This window comes from Cheilinus undulatus, linkage group 12 (genome assembly GCF_018320785.1).
Source record: "Cheilinus undulatus linkage group 12, ASM1832078v1, whole genome shotgun sequence".
Taxonomy (NCBI): domain Eukaryota; kingdom Metazoa; phylum Chordata; class Actinopteri; order Labriformes; family Labridae; genus Cheilinus; species Cheilinus undulatus.
Window position 1 is genome coordinate 48,418,773 of NC_054876.1, and position 27,152 is coordinate 48,445,924.

The 27,152-nt window shown below is 38.1% G+C and overlaps 2 protein-coding genes across 2 annotated transcripts in view; both read right to left on the reverse strand.

Moving 5' to 3' along the window:
* Positions 1 to 923: 923 nt before the first annotated feature.
* On the reverse strand, positions 924 to 15,837 carry tmprss15 (transmembrane serine protease 15). Its single transcript, XM_041801025.1, has 28 exons — positions 13,581 to 15,837; positions 13,377 to 13,501; positions 12,825 to 12,892; positions 12,120 to 12,262; positions 11,981 to 12,031; positions 11,793 to 11,834; positions 11,486 to 11,605; positions 11,296 to 11,392; positions 9,781 to 9,890; positions 9,566 to 9,706; positions 8,983 to 9,141; positions 7,793 to 7,898; positions 7,557 to 7,704; positions 7,341 to 7,482; positions 6,899 to 6,988; positions 6,162 to 6,287; positions 5,935 to 6,078; positions 5,580 to 5,690; positions 4,047 to 4,170; positions 3,412 to 3,504; positions 3,215 to 3,264; positions 3,052 to 3,123; positions 2,831 to 2,975; positions 1,986 to 2,167; positions 1,681 to 1,776; positions 1,439 to 1,578; positions 1,223 to 1,277; positions 924 to 1,145 (listed from the first exon to the last, which is right to left on the reverse strand). The coding sequence occupies exons 1-28, from the start codon at positions 13,690 to 13,692 to the stop codon at positions 1,018 to 1,020; spliced, it is 3,120 nt and encodes a 1,039-aa protein (XP_041656959.1). The 5' UTR covers positions 13,693 to 15,837; the 3' UTR covers positions 924 to 1,017.
* Positions 15,838 to 15,970: 133 nt separating this feature from the next.
* Positions 15,971 to 27,152, reverse strand: part of csf1rb (colony stimulating factor 1 receptor, b) — a 32,527-nt gene continuing 21,345 nt past the window's right edge. The window contains exons 10-22 of the mRNA XM_041801026.1: positions 27,005 to 27,105; positions 24,973 to 25,099; positions 24,783 to 24,887; positions 24,530 to 24,640; positions 22,372 to 22,531; positions 19,636 to 19,709; positions 19,438 to 19,526; positions 19,224 to 19,346; positions 18,911 to 19,022; positions 18,515 to 18,614; positions 18,100 to 18,211; positions 17,940 to 18,024; positions 15,971 to 16,441 (exon numbers count right to left, since the gene is read on the reverse strand). Of these exons, the coding sequence (XP_041656960.1) occupies positions 16,374 to 16,441; positions 17,940 to 18,024; positions 18,100 to 18,211; positions 18,515 to 18,614; positions 18,911 to 19,022; positions 19,224 to 19,346; positions 19,438 to 19,526; positions 19,636 to 19,709; positions 22,372 to 22,531; positions 24,530 to 24,640; positions 24,783 to 24,887; positions 24,973 to 25,099; positions 27,005 to 27,105 (1,367 nt within the window). The 3' untranslated portion in view covers positions 15,971 to 16,373. The remainder of the gene's footprint in view (positions 16,442 to 17,939; positions 18,025 to 18,099; positions 18,212 to 18,514; positions 18,615 to 18,910; positions 19,023 to 19,223; positions 19,347 to 19,437; positions 19,527 to 19,635; positions 19,710 to 22,371; positions 22,532 to 24,529; positions 24,641 to 24,782; positions 24,888 to 24,972; positions 25,100 to 27,004; positions 27,106 to 27,152) is intronic.

A 27,152-nucleotide genomic window follows, 5' to 3' on the forward strand; every position in this document is an offset into this window, starting at 1 on the left:
TAGGTTTATGCGCGACTGCAAGCCTCTGGAGGATCCTACACCTTGAGGTTGGTGGGACTCCAGAGGCACCAGCAGCTTTAAACACCTTTTTGTAGCTTTGTAATGGCATTTTAGCATCTGCTCTCTTAATCCCATGAATTTGTCTGTCAGAAACCTTCCTCATTATGTCTTTATCTGCACGAACCCGTCTGTGCTCTGAGTCAGCCACTAATATCTTCTATGCTAACATGTAACTTGGCCTGTAAAGATGTTTTTGATGTGCCACGTCCAGGTTTACAGGGATGCAGCTAATTTGACCTTTAGTCAGGTGATTCTAAAGAATCTTTCCATGAAAGTCCTCTCTACCTGTGAAGATTACAAACGTCATCAAAGTCTGAGAAGAAGCCCCAGAAACCCCCCACCTTTATATTTATCATTTTATTTGATTAGGTTTTAAAACATTTTATTATTGTGGGTTTTGCACTGTTTTCATATAAAACCTCTCAGCTGATATCAGAAATGCTCTTTACAGTTATATATTTTCTATTTCAATAAATAAAAAAAAACAAATCTTCTTTTTTCTCTCCCCTTTCTGCCCCCTGTTGGATCAGTCATTCAAGCACATTTCCATAAACTGAAGAAAAAAAAAAACCCACAAAAAAAAAAAACAGAAAAACAAAAAAACAAAGAAAAACAGGATGAACAACCTAAACAGAAGTGTCTCTTTCAAAATAAAACACTTTCTTTTTTATAGTTCTATTTCAAAGAAATATTAAGAAAAGATACAATACAAAATCCTTTGAAATTCATAAATGAAGAATTAATTAATCAGTTAGTTTATATTAATTTAAATTAAGTAAATTAAAATATTAAAAAATTGAATCAAATTAAATTAGATTAAATTATCAAATTTGTTTGAATCAAATTAAATCAGACTAATTTAAATTAAGTTCAAAGAAATTAAATTACTAGATTAAATTAAATGGAATTTGTTAAAAGCTACTACTAACAAAATTAAATTAATTAAATTAAATAAAATCAAAAGGTGCTGAATAATTCAGGGACGGAGCGTCTGGTCTGAGCGATCCAGGAAGTGAAGGCGGAGACTTTAGCGTAGACGCCAGGTCTCTGAGGACGACCACAACCGACCCCAAATGATGTCACACCTGCCAGGAACCAATCAGAGCTCATCATCCAAACATACCTAGCTCACAGAGTGTGTGTATGTGTGTTAGAGACTGACCAATCAGAGTCCAGAACCCATCCTCCTCACACATCAGTGGACCTCCGGAGTCACCCTGGAAACGACAACAGCAAACTTTGATAATAAAAAAACGTAATAAATCCAAACAGCAGGTCGCAGCTGACAACTTTTGGAATCGTGGGTGGAACTGGAGAGGAGCGGGGGAAGTTTCTTATTGGGTGTAAAGCTCTCCTATTGGTCAGAGGGGGATTTTACCTGGCAGGAGTCGACTCCTCCCTCGGGGAATCCGGCGCACAGCATGCTGGGAGTGATGGTGTACTCAGGTAACATCAGCTGGCACTGATCCTGGTCCAGGAGAGGAACCTGGGCCTCCTGGAGAACGTCTGGGATGGAACCTAAGAGAGAACACACGGTAAAGTTTAAATGAATTAAAGAGAACATTAATTTCTCTGAGTCTAAATCCTGAACTTTGAGAAAAAACAGACTCAGAGTCTCACCCCCCTCCTCCTCTCTTCCCCAGCCTGCGATGAAGCATCTTCTTCCTGCAGAGAGGTCGTGACCTTCAGGAGGGAGACACACCGGCTGGATGGAGTCTGCAACAACAGACAGAAAGATTAAACCTTTGTTGAAAAAAGAAATGTGACAGAGGATTCATATACCATATAGCTTGTGTTATCTGAATATGTAAAAAAAATTCAAAAATTAAAAAAAAAAAAAAAATCTGTCATACCTTTATTTTGGTGGTGTCTGAGTATCTCTTACCATCGCGTATCTTATTTTATTTTGAAAAGCTGTCGCTCACCGGTAAAGTTGATTGGCTGCTGCAGATGCATCATGGCGATATCAGCTTGTTTGGTCTGTCGGTTGTACTCTGTGTTGATGATGATGCGATCGACTCGTCGGGTCTGGACGTCCACAGAGCTGGAGTTACTCTGGGCATGAAGACCAAACACCGCCGTCCACGACTCCAGGTGGACGTTCTTCCTGTAGGAGAGAGAGACAAAAGTTGCAAAAAGATGGTGGAAAAAGGGCAAAAATGGGACAAAGGTGGCAAAAAAGGGCAAAAAGTTGCAAAATAGAAGTGGCTAAAATTGGCAAAAAAGTATGAAAAAAGTGGTGTTTGATGGCATAAGGCAGATTAAATGGGTGAAAAGGGCAAAAAAATGGGATAAAAGTGGCAAAAAATGGGTAAAAAGTTGCAAAAAAGAGTCAAAATGGGCAAAAAAGTATGAAAAAATTGGAATCTAATGCAAAGGGTAGCTTAAATTGGTGAAAAGTGGCAAAAAACTGTGAAAAGTGTCAAAGATGGGACAAAAGTGGCAAAAAAATGGGATAAAAGTTGCAAAGAAAAGTGTCAAAATGGGCAAAAACGAGAAAAAAAGTGTAATTTAATGACAAAAGGTAGCTTAAATAGATGAAAGTGGCAAAATGGTGAAAAAGGGCAAATAATTTTTTTCTCTTTTTAAGGTTTTCTAGAGGAATAATCTTTAAAATGAAGACATAAAAGAGCCACAAATAATCCCAAAAGAGCCACAAATGGCTCCAGAGCTACACCTTGATTATCAGAGCTAGACAGATGGTCTATGAACCAGGCGAACTCAACCTCAGCCTCCATCACAGCGCCCCCTACTGTCAGTCTTGTCTTACCCGTAGACGCAGTGCGCCGCCGTCAGCAGCCACTCTCCACCAATCACAGACGCTCCACAGACGTGACGGCCTTTCCACCACAGAGACACCATCCACGGCCACGCCCCCTTGATAGCATCAACCCCACCCACCACTCTAACCTCACCTGAAAGGTAAGAAAAAACACAGGTAGACTATCAAAAACAGGATCAGACAAAAGGAAGAGTCACACTAAGTTTTACCTGATCCAGGTGAGCTCTCTGCTGATTGGTCCATCCTTGTGGAATAATTGGAGATCTGACGGACGCCACACGCTAGAACACACCCACATAGATTAATGAACCAATGAAAGAGTCAGCCTGTGTTTCTGAGCGTAGAAAGTTTGAACTGTGTGCGTGTTCTTACGTTGGTTGTTGCAGGTTAAAGACACCACTCTGTCACTGCTGCAGGAGTCACTGGAGGAACAAAAACGCCACATTTACAGGATTTTTTCTCTCCATCTTTAACCAATAGTAGACCCTGGTTCCACCCACTTCACCAAAAGTTGGCAACAAAGGATAGTCAACATGAGGTAAATATTGCTGGTCTATGGTGTGGCGTACCTTGCTGTGGTCTGGAGCGTCCCATTGGAGATGCTGATGTTTGTAAACGGAGAATATCCAGGAAGAACGGGCAGCAGAGACTCCTCCCCCCACCTGGAAAAGCGACACAGAGGTGAGTCATCTGTGTAGGTAGAATATGATGTCTAAGGAGCTGACCATGTTTGGACATGTAAGCACAAATGATGTGACCATATTTGGTCATGTAGGCAAAAATGAAGTGTCCATATTTGGACATATAGGCAGAAATGAAGTGACCATACTTGGATATATAGGCAGAGATGAAGTGACTACATTTGGACATATAGGCAGAAATAAAGTGATCATATATGGAGATGTTGGCAGAGATGAAAATACCATAATTGGACGTATAGGCAGAAATGAAGTGACCGTATTTGAACATATAGGCTAAAATGAAGTGACCGTATTTGGTCTTATAGGCAGAAACGAGGTTATCATATTTTTTTATTCAGGCAGAAATGAAATGACCATACTGGGACATGTTGGCAGAGATGAAGTGACCATATGTGGACATAACGGCAGAGATGAAAAACAGCAAACTCATCTCAAACTCAGCCCATCTGTCCAAATATGGGCACTTCCTTTAACATGATGTTAAACACAGCCTGGTGAGTTACCTGTAGCCCAGGTACTGACAGGTGAACACAGACAGGTGAGAGTTCCAGGTGTCAGCACAGACGGTGAGCAGAGAGGAAGCACGTTTAAACCGAAGAGGGGCGGAGCTATTCATCTGGAACACAACTACATAGACACACAAAATAAATTATTACAACTGGAATATATAATAATAAAAACAACAGCAGCAGCAACAACAACAATAATAATAACAATCAATTATATGTAAGATTGATCACTATCAGGTCAATATTAATGTTACTGGTCTTTCACCCACAGTCTCCACATCTGTCTGCTTGTTGCTACCCCTCAGACACAGTCATGATGATGATTTATGATCCAGTCTGTCAGTGTGATTTCTAAGTTTATTTGTGGTGCGAGCCAACTGACCCCCTTCATATTGGAGGTAAGGCCTGTCAGTATGTGTTTACTGGGCACCAGATGACCTGTTCATTGGGCTCGGTTTCATTTGTCCCAGTCTATGCTCCAGCAGGAGTGAGTGAACTCTCTGCAAAGGAAGTGTTCTACACCAGACTCAACTTGGTGGTAGATTCGATCCCCAGGGGTGATGTCTAGGTCTTTCTTGGTGACTTCAGTGCCACTGGCACTGACAGGGCACGTTTTGGTTCACACAGCTCTGAACAACCGGATGAAAGCTCCTCAATGCTCCTTGACTTTGACAGCAGTCGGAGCTTGAAGATTACTGGGTTGTGGTTCCAGGAGCCTGATTCGTGGTGCTGGACTTGGTATTCTAATGATGGCGTCACAGAGAAGGAGATTGACCATGTACTTGTAGGCGGACCCTGGAGGCTGCTCAGGGACTGCATGGTTTTCAGGAGTGCCCAGGTCTTTAGTAGTGACCATCAGCTTCTGGTCCAACCCTGAAACTGCGGAAGAGTTGCCCCAGGAAGGCTGACTCTGGTCCAATCAGATTGGATGTTGGTCACCTTGGGGACCAAGACGATGCACAGGTGTATGAAGATGGGCTCAAGGAACACTAGATGGGTATTACACTTCTCTCAGAGCCAAGGTCCGCGCACTGATACTGCTGAACAGGATCTATAATCCACTGCTCCAACAGCAGAGACCTGAACAGATAAGCTTTATGCCGAAGAAGTCTACAGTAGACCGCATCCTGGTCCTTCAGGTCCTCACTGACCATTTTCAGGTATTTACTGGAGGGTTGCTTGCAGCTTATGTTGAAGCCCAGGAGGCATTTGACTCGGTGAGTAGAGATGCCCTCTGGAGGATTCTGGATCCAGCTGATGTCTGCCCAGGCCTGATCCAGCTCACCGATACTGGATGCCCAGAACCCAGTGGGCTGGACCAGATGCTGGGGCCGACCACGTGCATTGTGGAAGGGTCAGCCGGGAGGACACCTGGAGAGACGGGGCATGGTCCTGGAGCAGGTCTGGAGGATGGCCATCAGGAAACCAGAGCAGTCCAGAACTAAGGTGGATGTGGCAGAGTGCCGAACTGGTATGGATAGATCTATAGATTATCAGTGTATCAGTAATCAATAATAACAGACTCACCACACTCAGACTCATCAGAGCCATCAGGACAGTCGACCACGCCGTCACAATAACCGTTTCTATGGATACAACTTCCTGTCAGACACTGGAACTGACCATCTGCACATGGAGCTGATCACACACAAACACACGGTTGATAATTAATAATCAATAACCAATAACTTATAATCAAACATGCACCAATAGTTAATAAACACTCATTTATAATTAAAAATCAATAACCAATAACCCATAAACACTTATTGACAAATCATCATCAATAATCAAATACTCATCAATAATCAGTGATCAATAACCTTAATGATAATATAAACCAACACTCTTCATACTCTGACCTCTAAGCTCCGCCCCTCACCTGGTGACCCCAGGTTGACCCCGGAGGTGAAGTTAGCCTTGAACCCACGGCGGTATCCTGATTCATCAGTAAAGAACCACACAGCCATCTGATTGGTTGTTGAGAACAGGTCGTGGGCGGGGCCACTGCTACCTGTTAAGACAGCTGGAACACAGACCTAGATTTACCTGGAAAGGTATCAAAAAGGCGTCCTGGTGAAAAGGATTGTGGGTAGAACACCTTCATACCCAGTAGGGTGGAGTTAGGCCCCGCCCCATCCCGCACCTCCAGCACATCATAGGTTGCTTCGATGTCAAAGTCCAGGAAGTGGAGCTGGATGTTAAGACCTTCAGGGGCATGGAGAGTCCAGAGACCTGTAGGAGCAGAGCATCATGGGTAACTAAAGTGATGTCAGACAGGTAACAGGTCACAGACAGGTAAGCTGAGACGTCACATCTAGGTTTCTGAAATAGACGCCATCTTGGAGAGGGGTCAGAGTGAAAGCTCAGCGCCCTGATCAGAGGACTCTGAAGGGTTTGAGCTCTCTTTGTTTTATCCAAATGAATGAAGAGATTAATAAAACTGTTAAAAATGAGATTTTAGAATTATCAGCAATTTAATTTAGAATACTCAGTCAGGATTTTATGGTTAAAATCTTAGAAATAAACAAATGTCATTAAAGTTTATCATTATAAAGTCACTAAGACCATTGAAAAACTTTTATCCAGGAGTTTACACATTCTTAAATATCAAGGTGTATCAGCTGTAATCATGGGATTTTGATTTTGAAGTGAAGTGATAAAAACGGACTATAGCATAGTTTATTATTTATTTATTCAACTCCAACTGACACTTATGACAGTGAAATGGAATATAGATCCTTTTACAAATAAAAAAAACTATTTATTTTCAGTTAAAATGAGTCACAAATATCAGGTGGGATAAAGAAGAAGTAGAAAGATTCAGTATGGACAGGTGTACTCACACTCAGCTTCCTGCCCGTAGGATTGTGGGTAATTTGGTGAGCTGAAGGTGGAGTTTGGCTCCCAGAGGTCAAAGGGTCCTCCACAGTCAGCTGGCCCAATCAGAGAAGAGAGAAGGCGGAGTCAGACTCAAAGCAACAGACATATACGGTATAGGGGGTGGAGTCTCTATCCATCCAGGTATAGCCTAGCCTGGTTAAGGGGGCGGGGTCCAGTTATGGATCTTACCTGGTTTAGGGGGCAGGGTCCATTTATAGATCTTACCTGGTATAGGGGGCAGGGTCCATTTATAGATCTTACCTGGTATAGGGGGCGGGGTCCATTTATGGATCTTACCTAGTATAGGGGGTGGGGTCTACTTACCGGTCTTACCAGGTATAGGGGCTGAGGTCCACTTACCGGTCTTACCTGGTGTAGGGATTGGGATCAAGTTAAGGCTCTTACCAGGTATAGGGGGCGGGGTTGTTGGAGGTAGTACATTGGTTGGATCAGGGGGGGAGGGGCCACATTGTCCTATTGTCAGTGTGATGTCATCGAGGGCGATGTCGTTCCTGATCCCGCCCCTCTTCAGAGCCTCAAAGACCACCTGTGGGGGGGGTCACATGATGTTAAAGGATCAGTAAACTCCCTCAGCCCCTCCCCTATGATGATGACACTCACTCTGGTCTCCTCAGTAACGATGACGGTCACCTGACCGTAGTGCCAGCTGTCACCATAGTTACCGTCCTTCCGAAACACACTGATGACTCCCGAGGGGCGGAACATCAGGACGCTGAGACGGTGGACGTCCTCTCCATACATGTGATACCTGTCGCCAGGGGGTGGGCCTTCATGTTACTAGATAATTAATGTATGATGAAATCTCTTTGTTTGTTTGTTTGTTTCCTGTTGTTTACCAAAAACTCAGACAAGATGGAGGGGTGGGCGGAGTCAGTGGGAGGCTCTCGATCCTGAAGCTCCTTGGCCAATTGCCGGGAGTGGGCGGAGTGACCAAGTAGAAACCTGTCAAGCAAAGAAACCAGCCAATAATACAACGGTAATATTACATCAATAATAATAATAAAATGATAACAAATGTTAATAATGAAAGTAATAATAATAAAAAAACAATAAAAATAAAATTATAAATAAATGTTGATAATGAAAGTAATATTAATCAAAAACAACAATAATAATAATAATAATAATAAATGTTGATAATGAAAGTAATAGAAATGAATATTTAATATTAATCATTAATAATTAATTAATTAATTATTATTAATTATTAATTAAATAATAATAAAAATAAATAAATGATAATAAAATATTGATAAATGTTGATAATGAAAATAATAATAATAGCAATAATAATAAGAAAACAATAATTATTATTGTTGATAATAAAAGTAATAATACTAAAAATAAATAAATAATAATGATAAAAATGAACAATGTTGATAATGAAAGTTATAATGAAAATAATAATATAATAAAAACAATAATAAATTTTGAAAATTAAATTTATAATAAAAATAAATAAGTAAAAATAAGATAATGAAAAATGTTGATAATGAAAGTAATAATAATAACAATAATACAAATAAATGTTGATAATAAAAGAAATAATAAATTAATAATAATAATAATAATAATAATAATAATAATAATAAATAATAATAATAATAAATGTTGATAATGAAAGGAAAACAATTAATAATAACAATTATACTTATAAAATAATAACAAAAGAATAATTATAATAATAACAATAGTAATTATAGTGTTAACAACAACAACAACAACAATAATAATAAGAATAATAAGAATATGTATAATGATAATAATAATAACAATAATAATAAAATTATAATAAAATTATAATAAAAGGTGATAATGAAAGCAATTATAAAAATAATAACAATAATAGTATTAAAATAAAAAAATAAAAAATAATAATAATAACAATAACAATAACAATAAAAAAAATAAAAAAGCAATAATGAAAAAAAAATATTGTATAACAGAAAAGTAAACAGATATAGAAGAAAATATAAGGTACTATGAAACCTTACATGAACTAATCAGCATCTACAGGTGAGCTCACCTGAGCTGTTTCCCAGCGTGTGGTCCACACTCGGACCGCTCAGAGGAGGAAAGGTCGCCCCACGGACTCTGATCCAGTCTCCATCATCTTCCTCTTCATCTATCTGCTGACGCCATAAACACACACCTTCCTCAAAGGTACAGGTGAGCTTCACCTGGTCTGAACACAAAGATTAGGTCATTACAGGGGACTGTCTGCTAGAACCCAACGGTCTAACAGGAATGCTGCAGTCAAACATCAGTCTTCAGATATCAGTATCAGACAGGGCAGTAGAGTGATTCTATTCTATTCTATTCTATTCTATTCTATTCTATTCTATTAGGGGTTGGTTGGATTGTTTAGATGAGATCAGATTAAATTAGATCAGATCAGAATAGATTAGAAACCATGAACCAGACGGCCAAACCACAGTTCTAAGAGGGGTTGTGCTGTGACTCAGACATTGGTCTATCAATAGAGAATTTATAGAAGACCTGTTTGAGATTGTAGTTTATGGTGCTGTCGCTCATTAAAGTTTATTGTAATTTGTTGTAGACCAGTGTCCATTGTAGTTTATTGTAGTTTATTTTTGTCATTTTTGTACCTGATAAGTTGGAGGTGTTGACGGTGTTGTAGGTGGCCTTAAAACTCGCCAGGCTGTTGACATCATCAGAAGTAAACTCTACTGTTGATTGGTTGGTCAGCAGCCACACGGTGCCAGGGTAGGCGGAGCCTGAGAGCTCAGCTGAAGGTGAACAGGAAAAGTGAGTGGCAGTGAGCCATCATAGATCTGTGCGTGTGGGTTTCATGGTGGTTTACCTGTGAGGTGTTTCTGAGCTCCCACTCCTTCATAGAGTCTCAGAACGTCAATGTTTTCTTCACTGTCAAACTGAAGCATGTTGATCCTGACAGAAAGACCTTCTTCTACCCTGAAATAAAACATTAGACCCATGATCTGATAACAGAAGTCTCCGGTAACTGTAGTCCACAGACACAGGGTTCCTTATCAGCCTTTAAGAACTAGGACACCTGTTACAGAGTTAAAGGGTTAATGACATGTGATTATTTTAAAGTAGTTGAAGTAGTTAAAGTGGTTAGGGTAGTTAAAGCAGTTAAGTAGAAAAGAAGTTGAAAGAGATAAAGTATTTAAAGTAACTAAAGTAGAAACAGAAGTTAAAATAGTTAAAGTAGAAAAAGCAGTTAAAAGAGATGAAGTAGTTAAAGTAGTTAAAGTAGAAAATGGAGATAAAGTAGTTAAAGTAGATTAAGTAGGTAAAGTATTTAAAGTAACTAAACTAGAAACAGAATTTAAAATAGTTAAAGTAGAAAATGTAGTTAAAAGAGATGAAGTAGTTAAAGTAGTTAAAGTAGAAAATGGAGATAAAGTAGTTAAAGTAGTTAATGTAGATTAAGTAGGTAAAGTATTTAGATAAAGTAGAAAAAGTAAAGTGGTTAATCTAGATGAAGTAGATAAAGTAGTTAAAGTAGTAAATGGAGATATAGTAGTTGAAGTAGTTATTGTAGATAAAGTAGTTAGAGTAATTAAAGTAGTTAATGTAGCTACAGTAGTTAAAGTATATGAAGTAGTTAAAGTAGTCAAAGTAGTTAATGTAAATGAAGAAGTTAAAGTCGATAAAGTAGTTCAAGTAATAAATGTTGATAAAGTAGTTTTAGTAGAGAAAATAGTTTAGCAGATAACGTAGATAAATTAGTTAAGTAGATAAAGTAGAAAAAGAGTAGTAGTTAATGGAGATATAGTACATTATGACATCCATACAAAACACCCCAAACAGTTTTAGTTGAAAGAATTTATCCCACTGGCCTACAGTCACTAATATGTTTACCTCCCTGCAAAAATGTAAAAATGGCTACATCTGGCGGGAATTTTTTTGTTTGTTGCCTCTGAACGACAGGGCTAAAGAGGAATAGACAGAATTTCATATTTCTGTATTGCAATGACAGTAGAATGAAAATAAGTGGTTTAAATGATAGTCAGTGGGGCCAAAAATGGCTCCAGGGGGAAGAGTGTCAGTTTTTTGTTAACACATTGTGGATGCTGAAATTTCAAAATTCATTAGAAACTGAACATCTTTGTCAGTTATCGTCATCCCAGCATAATAACTGCCAAAATGAGAGGTTGGGGTAAAACGCGACAAAGTGATCTGTGAGAGTACTCAGATTACTTTTTTGAAAACAATAATCCATTATTAATTACATTTTTCATAGGGTGACAAAGTTTTTTGAGACTGTGGAGGCTCCAGTGACTTTTAAATCTGAAGTGTGGAAACATTTTGGCTTCCTGGTGTCAAGAAATGAGAAAGCGTGTTTTTGTACCTGATGATCCAGCGACAGAATCGTCTTTCCTTTGTCTCCGATGAACTGATCTCTCCACTCAGTCCTTTCAGCAGGAACTGTCCGTCACACCTGGTTGCTATGGAGATGACATCAGAGGGAGTTAGACTGTAAGTGATCAGCTGTTTGATCAGTTTATCAGTAATGTTTGAGTGTCATTAACGTCTCTGACCACACAGAGCGCTGTCTTCGTCAGAGGCATCAGGACAGTCTCTGACTCCGTCACACAGCCGATAAATGAACACACAGGCTGATTGGTCAGAACAGGAAGTCTGATCAGGAGAACATGTCGCTATGGAAACAAAGATCATATCAATACAGAGGCAAGAACAAAACCCCTCCAAACAACACAGCAACATAAGAAAACATTTAACATAGTCAGTAGTTAAAATAATGAGATAAACAGTTAATCTGATTAACTACAAGAACACATTAGACTGTAGAGATTCAGTGACTATGATAATAGTGAAAGCACATACCTGGGGAAGGTGTGACAGTGGGCGGTGTCTCCGTCGACACGTCTGACAGCAACATAACACAGCAACATAAGAAAACATTTAACATAGTCTGTAGTTAAAATAATGAGATAAACAGTTAATCTGATTAACTACAAGAACACATTAGACTGTAGAGATTCAGTGACTATGATAATAGTGAAAGCACATACCTGGGGAAGGTGTGACAGTAGGCGGTGTCTCCGTCGACTCGTTTGATTTTTCTGACCACCACAAACAACAATAAATAAGTAAATAAATCAATAAACAGAGGCTACTGCTGCTCTGATCAACCATCATCAGTGACATCACCTGTAATCTTGATGCTGTTTCTGTCAATAACCAATCCGGTGGTTCCAAGCTCTAGAAGCCCCGCCCCCAGCTTTTGTTCTGCCTCCTTTGGATCAATCAGCTGATTAAACCAGAGGTCAAACGTCACAGCTACACTGCCCCGACTATAAAACAACAATCATGGATCAATGAATAATCTACCACCATCTGATCAATAATCCCATTAGTACTGAGAGAAACAGGATGGATGGATGGATGGATGGATGGATAGATGGAGGATTGGATGGATGGATGGATGGATGGATGGATGGATGGATGGATAGATGGAGGATTGGATGGATGGATGGATGGATGGATGGATGGATGGATGGATGGATGGATGGATGGATAGAGGATTGGATGGATGGATGGATGGATGGATGGATGGATGGATAGATGGAGGATTGGATGGATGGATGGATGGATGGATGGATGGATAGAGGATTGGATGGATGGATGCATGGATGGATGATGGATGGATGGATGGATGGATGGATGGATGCATGGATGGATGGATGATGCATTGATAGGTGGATGGATGGTTGGATGGATGGATGGATGGATGCATGGATGGATGGATGATGCATTGATAGGTGGATGGATGGATGGATGGATGGATGGATGGATGGATGGATGAACGAGTGGATGGATGATGGATGTATGCATGAATGTTGGATGGTCACAAACCTGAAGTATAAAACGTGACAGGATGTGAAGTCATCACTGAGCTCAGAGAGACCGAATGCATCAGAGACCTGTCATCCAATCAGATAACACACTCTTGTCATGTGACACTGTGGACACACCTTCTGGTCTTTCAATCAATCAATTAATCGATTAACAAGAAAGGTAACGATAAAATCAAAACCATTACATCCATATAGATCCACTGAATGGTTCAAATCTAAATATAATAAAAGTCTTTGATTTACTCCAGAGGAGCTCAGGAGGTAGCTGCTTCCTGTAGGTGAAGCAGCATTTCACAATAAAAGTCCTAGGAACTTTTACAGTGCACTGCTGCTTTTTGTTTTTTTTTAATTGGTAAACAGTTAAACAGTGGTGAGCCTATTCAGGATTATCCTGAGCACTGATCTGTTCAGACTGAGATCATACTGGACTAACATTGTACTACAAACACCAGCTGATTCAGAGATTCTAGTGTTCCTGTCCTCAACATTAAAGCTGTTGTTGTGCTTAGATCTAACCGCCCCTTTCAAAATAAAAAGCCTGTGATCTCACCAGTCGTTGGACGTCGTAGGCAAGTGATTTATAGAGCACACTGCTTGAGTTTCTGAGATCTTCAGAGAACACGGCGCCGTCTGTGATCACCATCTGACCTCTCAGCACTGCCGTCTCATCAGAACCTATACAGAGATCAACAACTGATCAATAACAGCTGCTGATACCTGGACAGGTCAACAGAAACAGACAGTACAGACTCACCTTCACGCTGCAGGCTGAGCCATGAAACCACGATCAGAGCGACGCAGCAGAGAAGAAGAAGAGACGTCAGGATGGAGAGCAGGGTCTCCAGACCTGAGAGACGGCGCCTCATGCTGACAGCTGATCAGATCTGATCAATACATAAATACATAATCAATACACTTTTTACACAGTAGTATATTCACTCTCAATACATAATCATACACTGTTAGTACAGCAATACACATACTATCAATGCATCAATACATAATCAATATTTTAGTGATATTTACACTTTTACCATCTAAAATCAAACATTCATTTCTCAGACATTTAGTATTTTTCACTGTGAAATCACAGTGATGTCACATGCTGTCCTCATTCTAAACAGACAAACTCACCTGGATGAAGTTTACCTGCTGCACTCTTTAGGTGTTCTGTTTCCGTGTGTTTCCTCTCTGTCTTGTTGTTGATCTCTGATCGACTTTTATTGAGCGCAAACTCACTAATGACTCGTTATCAAGACAACAGCTGATAATCAAGACACCGCTGATAATGATTCATGAGAGGAAAAACATGCTGAGTCAACAGATACATGAGAAAACAGCCTTGAATTGAACATCATCTTTAAAGGAAAGGATGAAATTTTTAAGAAACTTAAAAGGATGACATCATCAAAGGAAAGAATGGAATGTTTAGGAAATGCTAAAGGATTGCATCATCAAAAGTAAGAATGTTTTAGATGCTTTAAATGAGGACATCATCAAAGGAAAGTATGAAATGCTCAAGAAGCTTCATAGGAGGACATCCTCAAAGGTTAGAATGGAATGTTTTGGAAGCTTTAAAGGAAAACATCATCAAAGGTAAGAATGGAATGTTTTTTTAAACTTAACAGGATGATATCTTTTAGAGCAGGGAAGGGAATGTTTTGGAAGCTTTAAAGGATGACATCATTAAAGGTAAGAATGAATTGTTTTAGAAGCTTTAAATGATGACATCTTCAAAGGTAAGAATGAATTGTTTTAAAGCTTTAGAGGATGACATCATCAAATATAAGAATGGATTTTTTTGGAAGCTTTAAAGGATGCCATCAGAATATTTGAAGGATGACAGCATCAAAGGGCAGACTGGAATGTTTAAGAAGCTTTAGAGGATGACATCATCAAAAGTTAGAATGGAATGTGTTAAATGCTTTAAAGGATGACATCATCAAAGGAAAGAATGAAATGTTTTAGAATCTTTAAAGGATTACATTCATCAAAGGTAAGAATGGATTTTTTTGAAGCTTTAAAGGATGACATCATTAAAGGTTAGACTGGAATGTTTTAAAGCTTTAGAGGATGACATCATCAAAGGTAAGAATGGAATGTTTTAGAATCTTTAGAGGATGACATTCATCAAAGGTAAGAATGGAATATTTTAGAAGATGATTATTTCATCTGAGGAAGAAGACTTAATGTTGGCAAAGTTGAGTAGAGCTGGCGAGGAGATTTTCTCCATCAATATGTGAAATTCATCAGTGAAACAGAAACATTGGTTCACTGTTTAGTAAACTAATCTTATGGACTTTAGTTTTTAGGGAACTGATTTTTTTTCATTCAGACTAAGAAGAAAGCAGCAGAGACTGTGTATAGCTGAGTAATCTGTCATAGTGATGTCTGCATGTTAGACCTCCACAGCCCCCCCATCTGTTCCTATTGTGACCTACAGATAGTCTAAGACAACCTTCAAACATGGCAATGCCCGTGGATGAGACTCAGAAACATAAGGCTGACAGTTCTTAGATCCTGACCAGTATTTCTGAACTCACACTGATCTGTGTAACTTCACAAAAGTGACTCAACACATCCACATCAGCTAGACAGAGTTCAGTCCAGTAATTACAGTCTAAAACTACAGGTGTTATAAATACAGAACAATCCATCATTTAGATACCTGTCTGCCATGGTTCACCTGTCCGTCAGCGTTGATGATGTCAAACGCATTAACATTCTCCACTGTTTCTTTTTTTATCAGACTCCAAAGTCCATCAGCCATATACCTGTCAGGTAATCTCCTCTAATGTGGCCCCGCCCCCTGCATTTACCTGGCAGGAAAGTCTAAATTCTTTTATCATAAACCAAAGGAAAATTCAATGCCTGATATTTATTTTACTATTGATTCATGTATAATGACAATAGTATTGATAAATATTCTTCTAATTATTATTATTACTACTAACCCAGGTTTCTGTCTGTTATAGGATGCTTTTCCCCACTGTCATTAAATATTCCTTTTCAAATACTTTAACTTTACTGACCCTTTTTGCCCTGTTTTGCCACTTTTAAGATATTTTTGCAGCCTTTTTTCCTCCTGAACTACATAATCAATACTGTGATGTCATCAATCAGCTGATTAAAGTAAACACAAACTCAGTCTTTCATTCATCTTTATTATTCTATAAAAATAATAATTAAAAAAAACACTCAAAAGTATAAAAGAATAAAAATCAAACCATGGATCATTCAGAAGATGACTGATTGACTGACTGATTGATTGATTGATTGATTGATTGATTGATTGATTGATGTTAAATGCTCAAGGCTTCCAACTCATTAAAAAATCTGTTAAATCAAACTTTATCAATAAAAATGTTTAATCTGAAATGTCTCTGAGCTAACATTAACATCTCTTTAGACCATTTCAGTATGGACCAGGAGATAAATGGAGGTCTGACCCAGAACCTGGTCTCTATGTCATCAGTGTTTACATATTTCATTTAAGTTTTAATGGCACCATCAAAATCATTTAAAGCATTTTGATTGGCTGAGACCATCAGGACAGCTGGTAGATGTTCTTCATCCCTGACTGCTCCACAGCATCATCACCGCTGTCATGGCGCTCTAAGGAGACAAAAGAGGTGGAGTCATACAAAAAAGGTAAACATGGTGGAGTCCAACGACGGCTGACCTCTGGACTGTAAATGGGAGCGATAAGGCGGCCATCTTGGAGAGGGGTAGTGTCAGCTCTGTGACAGTAGGAGGTCAGTTAGACTGATGAATCATCTTTATGTGATTATCACAGCAGGACTACAGCTGCTTTAGCAGTGGTTTCGTTGAGTTTCACTGAGTCCTTGGACAGCCGGTCAGAGTAAACCAGACAGAAATGTTCATTTATATCCTGATGACTCTGTCATTTACTACAGACTCAGACTCAGAATCAGTCTCTGATTCCGTACAGGACTCTGTGTGAGTTCTGAATCCTGATCAAGCCAAAGTCAATCTCCTCACCTCAGGGTGATGTGGTGGAGTCTGAGTCTTCTCCATGGGCTCTTGATCGTGTTCCTCTGACTCTAAACTTCATACTGAGTAACTAAAAAAGAAGTTAAGTTTCATCTGGGTTTTTACTTCAGAAATAAGTCTGGTTTTGCTTTTGCTGCTAAGAAAAATCTGCTTTCTGCCACTTTTATGCCTCTGATAGATCATGGTGATGTTCTGTACTTGCATCCGTCTTCACAGTGCTTTAAGTCTTTAGCTACTCTTTACCACAGTGTTGGTTTACAGCTAATCTAAAGTCCTTCACTCATCATTGGACTCTGTATTGAGTCAGGTAAGACTGTTCTGCCTCCATCATTCCTGTGTGATTTTTTTTTCCACATGAAAAGTTCTAGAAACTCTAGTCTTCAGTCTCTGACTCAGTCACATGACTTATTTTAGCTCTCTGTTCCTAATGTCCCTCTGTGAACAGGTAAAAGGACTTTCAGGTATGCTGCTCCTGCACGAGGACTCTGCTACAGGAGACCTTATATCTGGGTCATCTGGACTCTTTAATAAAGATTGATCAGGTTGAAGGTGTTTAGACTGATGACTGCTAACTCTGTGACTCAGGATTGGGATATTCTCTGACTGTTTCTGCTCTGTTTTTTTTGTCTGTAGCTCTGTTGAAGTGCTGCTGTCAGTCTGGACCAGGACTCTCTGGTATCAGGTTCCTGATCTAATGACTTTTTCCTTGTTAAATAAATTTAGACAAATAAATCAAAGTATTCATCTGGGTCTACACTCATATTAACCAAGGAACACCTCTCCAAGATGGCCGCCACATGGACATAACTCTCCTGTGCGCCCAATAGCCTGCTGCACCAGCTATGCTAAGTTCTGTCTTAAGTTCTGGTGTAAAGTCCATCCTAAACCCTGCGCTGAAACTAGTTCAGTTATAACTAGTGTCATTATTTGGTTTAAGGTTTATCCTAACTAGCAGAGATTTGTGTCAATGCTGGTAAAGCATAAACTCTGTCATAAGTAAGAACTCATGTTCAAACTAGACTCGTTTGAACTTACACGGATGGTGACACCCATAACAGGTGGTCTATCTTTAACTCATGGGGGCGGAGCCTAATCATACCTGTCCTCTGATCTTCTCCCACCTTCAGAGTACCCTCTCCTCTAAGCTCCTCCTCCTCTCTGTGAGCTGACACATTCCTGTATGTCTGAAACAGTAGAAGAAGAAATCCAGGTGTTAAGGTGATCACGACCCATCAGACCACGCTCACTTATGTCCTTACCTGTTCACTGTGACACGGCAGGGGGAGGAGCCTGTCAATGATCTGACCAATCATCTTAAAAGTGGGTCTGTCTGTGGGCTCCAGACTCCAGCAACGCCTCATCAGCTCATACCTGCACAGTTTGACACATTCAAATTAAACTTTATTAACAATTAGACCTGTCGCAGTCAAATAAAGCTTTATTAACACTCAGTCAAAATGACATTATATTCCCCAAAAAACTTAATTAACAATCACACCTGTCATAGTCAAATAAAAACTCAGTTAAAATGACGTTTTTGTATCCAAATAAAACTTTATTAACACTGACTTAATTGACACCTGTCACATTTTAACTAAAGTTTACGATCACACAGTCAAAATGACATTATTATCTTTATAACTTTATTAACATTTACACTGTTGTTCTACTCACATTTCTGCTGGAGCATAGTCTGGCTGATCCATGTGGCCGCCATCTTTAATCATCTTATAGAAGTTTGTATCTACAACAACGTTTGGGTATGGACTCTTACCTGAACAGGTAGAGAAACATCTGTCATTAACTACACATCGCAGGCAGCACTGCTGTAAGAAGTATCCAATAGGACATTTCCCTCCTCTGTTGCTGGGCAGATATAAGAATAAACAAGAAAGCTATCCTCTCAAATATGACATCACTATGACATCATATGCCTGGAATTAACAGCTGCTGAGGCTCATGGGTAATGTAGTCAATGGATCTCGATCCAGTGAAAGACAGAAACATTGTTCGATATATAATCAATTAAAATCAGAGCTGTTTGATTGGGTGAGGTGTTGCTATGGTTACCTAGAGAGAAAATCTCCCACAGTAAGACTCCATATGACCAAACATCACTCTGGACAGTGTAGACGCACTGAAAGATACTCTCTGGAGCCATCCACTTCACTGGGAGACGAGCCTGTCAAAATAAAACAGGAAGTGTCAAAATAAAACCACACTGAAAGATACTCTCTGGAGCCATCCACTTCACTGGGAGATGGGCCTGTCAAAATAAAACATGAAGTGTCAAAATAAAACACACAATTAGCTAAGAAATTTAAAATTTATAATCAAAACCAAAATATAATCAGTTAAACAAAGGTAAAAGTCTAATACTAACATTTCCCTGGACGATGTAGCTGTCGTCGTTTCTGATGTCTCTCGCTAAACCAAAGTCACAGATCTTAGCAACACCAATGTCTGTCAGCAGGACGTTCCTCGCCGCCACATCTCTATGGATACACTGAGGGCCAGACAGGTGAGACAGACAGGTGAGATAATGATGCTTATAAAATGGTTTAATTGATGAGACTGATCTGTACGTTTATTCTTACGTTCCTGGTGGACAGGAAGTCCAGACCCTGAGCAACCTGGTAGGAAAACCTCATGAGGTCACAGACGGATAAACTGTCTGTCTGCACACCTGACAGAGAGAGAGAGAGAGAGAGAGAGCCGGGGCGAGTGAGACCTCAGACACAGAGTGAATCCAGGTGTGTCCAGGGAAATTAGATGAGGTGTGTTGAGGTACTCACTGGGCGGGGTCTGTCCTGGACTCAGGACCGGCTGCATCTCCTGATACTCTGAGCAACATGAAATCCCGCTGTCACTGCAGCACATGAAATTAAAATAAATCCTCAAAACATAACAAAGGCCTTTGTAAAAAAAAAAAAGAAGAAGAAGGTTATATCAGGGAGGCTTTTATTATAAGGTCTTTATACGACATAAGTTTATAGGCAGGTCTTTATATAGCGTAAGTTTGTGTAATAGGCACATCTTTATATAAAGTTAGCTTGTATCATAGGCAGGTCTTTATTTAAAGTAAGTTTGTATTATAGTCAGGTCTTTATATGATATAACCTTGTATTATAGAGAAGTCTTTATATGAGGCAGGTTTACAGTGAGAGCTGATCTTTATATTAAGTAGACTTGTATTATAGTCAGGACCTTATTTGAAGTAAGCCTGCATTATAGGCACATCTTTATATAAAGTTAGCTTGTATAATAGGCAGGTATTTATTTAAAGTAAGTCAGTATTATATCCAGGTCTTTACATTAAGTAAGTTTGTGTTATTGGCAGGCATTTATATATAAAGTAAGCTTGTATTATAGTCACCTCTTTATTGGAAGTAAGAAGTATTATAATTAGGCCTCTATATGATGAAGGCTTGTATTATAGGCAGGTCTTTATATAATCTAACCTTGTATTCAAAGCACTTCTTTATATGGTATAACCTTGTATTACGGGCAGGTCTTTATTCAAAGTAAGATTGTATTATAGGCAGGCCTTTATATGAAGTAAGCTTGATTTACAGTGAGGCCTTTTTTATGAAGCAAGCACGTATTAAAGAAGGATCTTTATATGAACAAGGCTGGTATTAGGAGGGGAGGCCTTTATATGATGGATAGTTGTTTCAGGTCGGTCTTGAGAGGCATTTCTTTTTCTGACGGAGGCTTTTATTAGAAGGGAGAGATAGGGTAAGCGTACCCATTAAGCCCAGGCACCATTTAAGCCCACTAGCAACTTTGAAGTCAATTAAAAAAAAAAAAAAGAAGGGCCTGTATAATGCTATACATTATTTTTTCCAATCACACAATTTCTTAATTATATGTCAGTTTTTGTTTGGCACCAATCACATTTGTCGATATTGAATAAGGCCCGCCTACATTCCTGCAGTCTCAAGGAGGCTCAGATAAAGTAAACTTTAGTGTTTTGGGACCTCTCAGAAAGAACCTCTTTTCAACCATTTTCAGCCACTGACTTGTTAAGTACATCCATATCATGTAATTTGAGAGATTATTGATTTGTTTTTTTTTGTGTATAAAAGAGTAGTTTTTTGTCATTTCTTACTATTTAGTTTTATGTGAAAAGATGAGTCATACTAGCTAGCGTAGCGAGCAAATCACTAGTCAGTAGATGTAGCCCTACTGATAGATACACTGCTTAAGGATTAAAAATGATAAGTACACAAACTAAGTGTTTTCTGATTCATTTTACATAAATCTTCAAATTAAGACACAAAAAGGTTTGGTGTTCCATTTAAGCCCATCTTATATGTTTCAACAGGAAATAATGACATTCTGAGGTCTGATAGCTTTTACTGTACTCCTGTTGAATGTTGTTATACTAACTTCATTAACACGAGTACATCACAGATCACACACTGCCCAGAAGAATTGTTATGTCAGTTAATTTTGCATAATAATTTGTTTACAGTGAGAAAAATGCCAACAAAAAAGGAAGAATTACAGCAACTGTCCTAAAATCATCATTGTTACAGCCAAACATTAAATCCAAGTTCAATAAGATATTGTTGATGCACTGTAATGTCATTTAATACTTTTAAAAAGAAATACTTTTTTTTTATTATGTCAATATTGAATCAAATTTTGTAAATATCAAATAAAATGTTCAATGAAATGTTAAATACTAAAGCTGATGAAAATTAGTTTTAGGCCTACTTAGTCGTGTTTGTCGTGGTCCATTTCTACAAGCTAAACATTAAATCCAAGTTAATAAAATAAATTGTGTTTAACATATATAACATGTTAGTAAATAATATATGTTTACTACCTGGAAAATATAATAGATTTTTATATTTCTGTCACTAAATGTGGTTGTGGGCTTATGTGGGACACACGTGGGCTTAAATGGTACTTTGGTACCAATTAAGCCCATGCCAGACTTTTGACTTATTCATAAAATTTCTTTAATTTGTTCTTTAAAATATGCATATGTAAATAAATATACTTTCAAATGAGAGATTAACCCTTTATTTTAACAAATGATCATGTTTATAAACCATCTTTGTATCTATAAAAAAATATGTGAACTTAGATTTTGGTGGGCTTGATGGGTACACTGACCCTACATCATATTGAGGCTTATAGAAGGTAGTGATCCCCTAATATGAAGGAAGCTTGTAGATGAAGGCAGGCTACCTTATTAGTGGGGCTAGATTCAGAGACAGACCTTTATTTTAACAGAGAGAAGAGATATTAAACACAGAAATAGGCCAGGATTGATGACAGAATCATGAGCGTCTTTGCTCCCATCATTAACTTAAGCCTCTCAAATGTTTAATTTTAATATCTATAAGAAATTGTTATTAATATTGCGTCCTGTTCAGAAAGATAATTTTTCTCATTAACCCTTTCACCTCGCTCTCCCTGCTCGTTAACTTTACATCCTGTATGTTTTAAAGTCAAAGGATCTTGACCAACTTTACTGTTTGAATTTAACATTTTTCAGGGACCAGAAAATTTCAGACCTCCTGAGACGGGCCTGCTGGGCGGCCATGTTTTTGTAGAAGGCTCCACCCTCCACCTCATCCACACACAAGATGGACGCCATGAAGTCCTGAGAGTGGGACCGCAGGAAGTTGAGCAGGTCACCATGGCTGCAGTACTCTGTGATCATCAACATGGGGCCTGTGGGGGGGTTGAATGCGAATGATTCGTTGAACAGTAACATCACAGTTTTTCTGTTTGGTGGATGAGTCCATGAGATTTAACCCTAAAGAGATCCATTGGAAATTTTGTGCCATTTAGTTATTTATATTTTCTACTCCCAGGCATCACTTTAATTTAACATTTAAAGCCATTAAGGACAAAAATGTCCACTTCAAAAAACTGCTATAAAAACTTAACAGATTCATATTTTTCTGCTTTTTTTTAGTATAAATCTCTTAAACAACTTTAGCTGTGCTCAAACTACCAAAAATTCAATCATTTTGAGGATTTTAACCCTTTAAAAGCCAGTTTGATTACTTAAAGTCAATGTTGTTTTTTATGGAAAAAAGGGAAAAAGTGTAATATCTGCCTTAAACCAAATGTTGGATGGCTGGGGCATTATTTCTAAATCCAGCTTGGACATGTCCATGATCAGCCAAAATATTGACTTTGATGCATTTTTAGTTTTTGTGTAGCATCTGATTTAAAATTTGCTACCCTTTCAAGTCATTAAGGACAAAAACGTCCACTTCCAAAAATGGCAATAAAAATAGTACACATTAATATTTTGTCTGCTTTTGTTGGTCAGATCTTTCGATCAACGTCAGTTCTGATCAAAAAAATTGATTATTGAATAATTTTCAGGATTTCAACCCTTTAAATGCCAGTTTGATGACAGGATGGTCATATTTTTTTCTTAAAAAACACACAAAACAGTAATTATTTTCCAGATACTTAATGTTGGAGGGGTGGGGGTGTTTTTTTAAATCAGTCCTGGGTATGTCAAACATTAGCTAAAATATTGACTTTGATGCATTTTAAGTTTTTGTGTAGCACCCGATTTAAAACTTACAACCCTTTTGAGTCACTTGTAAACAAAAACGTCCCACTGACTCCCATTCAAACCACTTCTTTTGATCTCATAGCCATTGCGTGATATAATCATGCATTCTGTAATATTATGGTTTCATTTTTGAGAAAAATAGTCAAATTCATTATTTTTACTGTTCATCGCTACAATCAGCCATCATAAGAAATCAAACTGGCATTTAAAGAGTTAAAATCCTCAAAATGATTGAATGTTTGGTAGTTTTGAGCACAGCTGAAGTTGTTTAAGAGATTTATGCAAAAAAAAAAGCAGAAAAAAATAATAAATAGAAATATAGAAATTAGAAAATATTAATCTAAGTTTTTACAGCAGTTTTTTTAGCGTGGACATTTTTGTCCTTAATGGCTTTAAAGGGCAGTAAATTTGTTTTACAGTGTTCCCCTTACCTAGTAGAGCAACTGAAATTTGAATTCAAAGATTTGCCTAGAAAGAAACTTTGTTGCAAAAAATTAGACCATATGCACTCACACAGCCAAAATGGCGAGCAGAGAAACAGGAAAAATTTGGACAAAAATGTCCCTAGTGATGCCTGAGGGTTAAGCCATTTTGGCTGTGTTGAATGGATGTGGCTCAAATTGTCCAGAGGATATTCATTTAAAAGAATTTTAAAAATGTTTAGAATTGAGGTCTCGGTTCCTTAAATTAGCCTAAAACGACTAAGCTACACAAAAACCGATACATTTGCTCCAAAGGACAAAAAATGTCCCATTGAAACTATTGAAAATGCCATTCTTGATCTGACATTTATCCAAACATAAACTGATGCTTTCCTTTATGTTCAAGATTTCATTTTTGACTACTACCTTTCAGTTGTGAATTTTCATATTTGTCCACCAGATGACGCTTCTTTTTCCCATTCAAAAGCATGCTGCAAAATTTCACACTTTTTACAGTTTGCTGCAAGGGTGCCTTACTCCTGACATGATAAGTGTGTGTCGCTACTGATATTGGATCATGGTGTGTAAAAATAAAGTGTGTGTGTGTGTGTGTGTGTGTGTGTGTGTGTGTGTATTTTAGTAGAAGTTTAGTAACTGATGGATCAGCATCTGATGGTTCAGGATCTGAGGGTTTAGTATTAGAAAGTTCACCTCCTCGTGTGCAGGCTCCCAGCAGGTTGACGATGTTGTCATGGTAACCAAGATGGCTAAGGATCTTCAGCTCTGACATCAGAGCTTCCCGTTCCTCTGAGTGAGCCCTCGCTGTTCAATAAAACATCAAACATGAGTCTGAGCATGCTCAGTGTTGATTATGAAGACAGTGGTATACGGTTCATGTTCCTAAGTTATCAGTTTGATTTAACCAAATTAACATATTTATAAACATGCCCGGTATTTGACTGACGTTTGAGCATTTTCACTGCCACTCGGGTCACTTTGTTGTCCGTCCCCAGACCGTACGCCGTCGCCTCAACAACCTTCCCAAAAGCCCCTGACCCCAGGACAGGACCTGTGAGTGGGTCAAAATATAATTATTAACAGTAAAGACTAATCAGCACATATTCAGTCTACACACTGATTGAACAGCGCCCTACCAAGGCGGAGCTTATCTCGTGGAAACTCCCACTTCTGGTTGTACGGCAGCTGGGTGGGGTCTATAAAGGTGTAGTTGTTTCCGTCTGTGCTCTCAATGATTTTCCAGCGAATCTCGTATCGGGGTTTCTGAGAAAAAAACAAAGATGACTGAGTTAACTTTAAATTTGCTGTAAATAAATCTAATTCAATACATCCATAAAACAGATTAAAGAAGATAAAAAACACATAAATACAAACATCACACGGAGATAAAGATGAGTTAAAGTGTATTTAGGTTTGATTTATAAACAGGCAGAGTGAGGGACGACCCTAAACATGGAGGAGGAACTTCCAAATGTTTATTTTTTATCTTTAATTTTTATGTCTTCAAAATAAAATTATATCTGATGATATTAATGAGTGTATTACACTGTCTGCAGATGAGACTGTTGTATACAATTGTAGTGTCACAATTATTTTCCTTATTATAGTTTATTATAAAGTTTTATGTCACCAATAAATCGGCATCCTTCATCTCTCTATTATTATTACAATACAGACGTACATACAATATTTCTCCTTATGTTTACTGTCTTTTGTTGGCTAGGTTTGAAATATGGGTGGACCTCACTCCTCGCCAACTCATCCCACTTTTCTATATGTTGCCAACTATGGTCTACAATTTGGAAAAGATGGAGGGAAACTGGTCACAACAACCCCAGCTTCACCAACATTCCATCCTTGACTTTACTGATGCCATCCTCGTTAGCTTATAAAACATTCCATCCTTGTCTTTTATGATGTCATTCTCCATAGCTTATAAAACATTCTTTCCTTGTCTTTTATGATGCCATTCTCCATAGCTTATAAAACATTCCATCCTTGTCTTTTATGATGTCATTCTCCATAGCTTATAAAACATTCTTTCCTTGTCTTTTATGATGCCATTCTCCATAGCTTATAAAACATTCTTTCTTTGTCTTTTATGATGCCATTCACCATAGCTTATAAAACATTCCATCCTTGTCTTTTATGATGCCATTCTCCATAGCTTATAAAACATTCCAAACTTGTCTTTTATGATGCCATTCTCCATAGCTTATAAAACATTCCATCCTTGTCTTTTATGATGTCATTCTCCATAGCTTATAAAACACTCCATTCTTGTCTTTTATGATGTCATTCTCCATAGCTTATAAAACATTCCAAACTTGTCTTTTATGATGTCGTTCTCCATAGCTTATAAAACATTCCATCCTTGTCTATTATGATGTCATTCTCCATAGCTTATAAAACATTCCATCCTTGTCTTTTATGATGCCATTCTCCATAGCTTATAAAACATTCCAAACTTGTCTTTTATGATGTCATTCTCCATAGCTTATAAAACATTCCATCCTTGTCTTTTATGATGTCATTCTCCATGGCTTATAAAACATTCCATCCTTGTCTTTTATGATGCCATTTTCCATAGCTTATAAAAAATTCCAAACTTGTCTTTTATGATGTAATTCTCCATAGCTTATAAAATATTCCATCCTTGTCTTTTATTATGCCATTCTCCATAGCTTGAAAAACATTTCATCCCTGTCTTTTTTTGCCATTCTCCATAGCTTATAAAACATTCCATCCTTGTCATTAATGCCATCCTCCATAGCTTATAAAACATTCCATCCTTGTCTTTTATGATGCCTTCCTCTAAAGCTTACAAAACATTCTGTTTCATGTTTTATTACTTAAAAGTTCAAAAAAAAAAAAAAAATCCATGCTTGCATTTAATCACGTCCCCTCTAGAGTTTTTAAACATTCCTTCCTTGTCTCAAATGAAGTTATCCTCTAAAGTACTGAAAACATCCCATCAATCTAATCTCTAATGATATCATACTCTGTGGTATTTAAGACATTCCATCCTCTGCATTTTATGACATCAAGGTTAAGAGTTTAAGTTTTTAAAACATTCCATCTTTGTCTCAAACGATGTCATCCTCTAAAGTTTTTCAAACATTCTGTCCTCAGCCTTTAAGTTTTTTAAACATTCCATCCTGAACTAACCTGTCTCCATTTGTAGAAGAGAACCAATGAGAGCAGGAGGAGGAACCCCGCGGAGCTCAGAGCACCAATCAGAGCAGAAGAGAATATTGTGGGCGGTCCTCCTGCAGAACACATGAACATATTTGATTCCAGAAAAGTTGGGACAGTA

Coding starts and splice junctions, on each gene's coding strand:
- tmprss15 (XM_041801025.1), bottom strand. CDS start 13,692: ATGAGGCGCCGTCTCTCAGGTCTGGAGACCCTGCTCTCCATCCTGACG. Junction 6,989..7,340: donor AACCCCGCCCCCTATACCTG/GTAAGAGCCTTA, acceptor TGATTGGGCCAG/CTGACTGTGGAGGACCCTTT. Junction 4,171..5,579: donor CTCTGATGAGTCTGAGTGTG/GTGAGTCTGTTA, acceptor GTGTCTATGTAG/TTGTGTTCCAGATGAATAGC.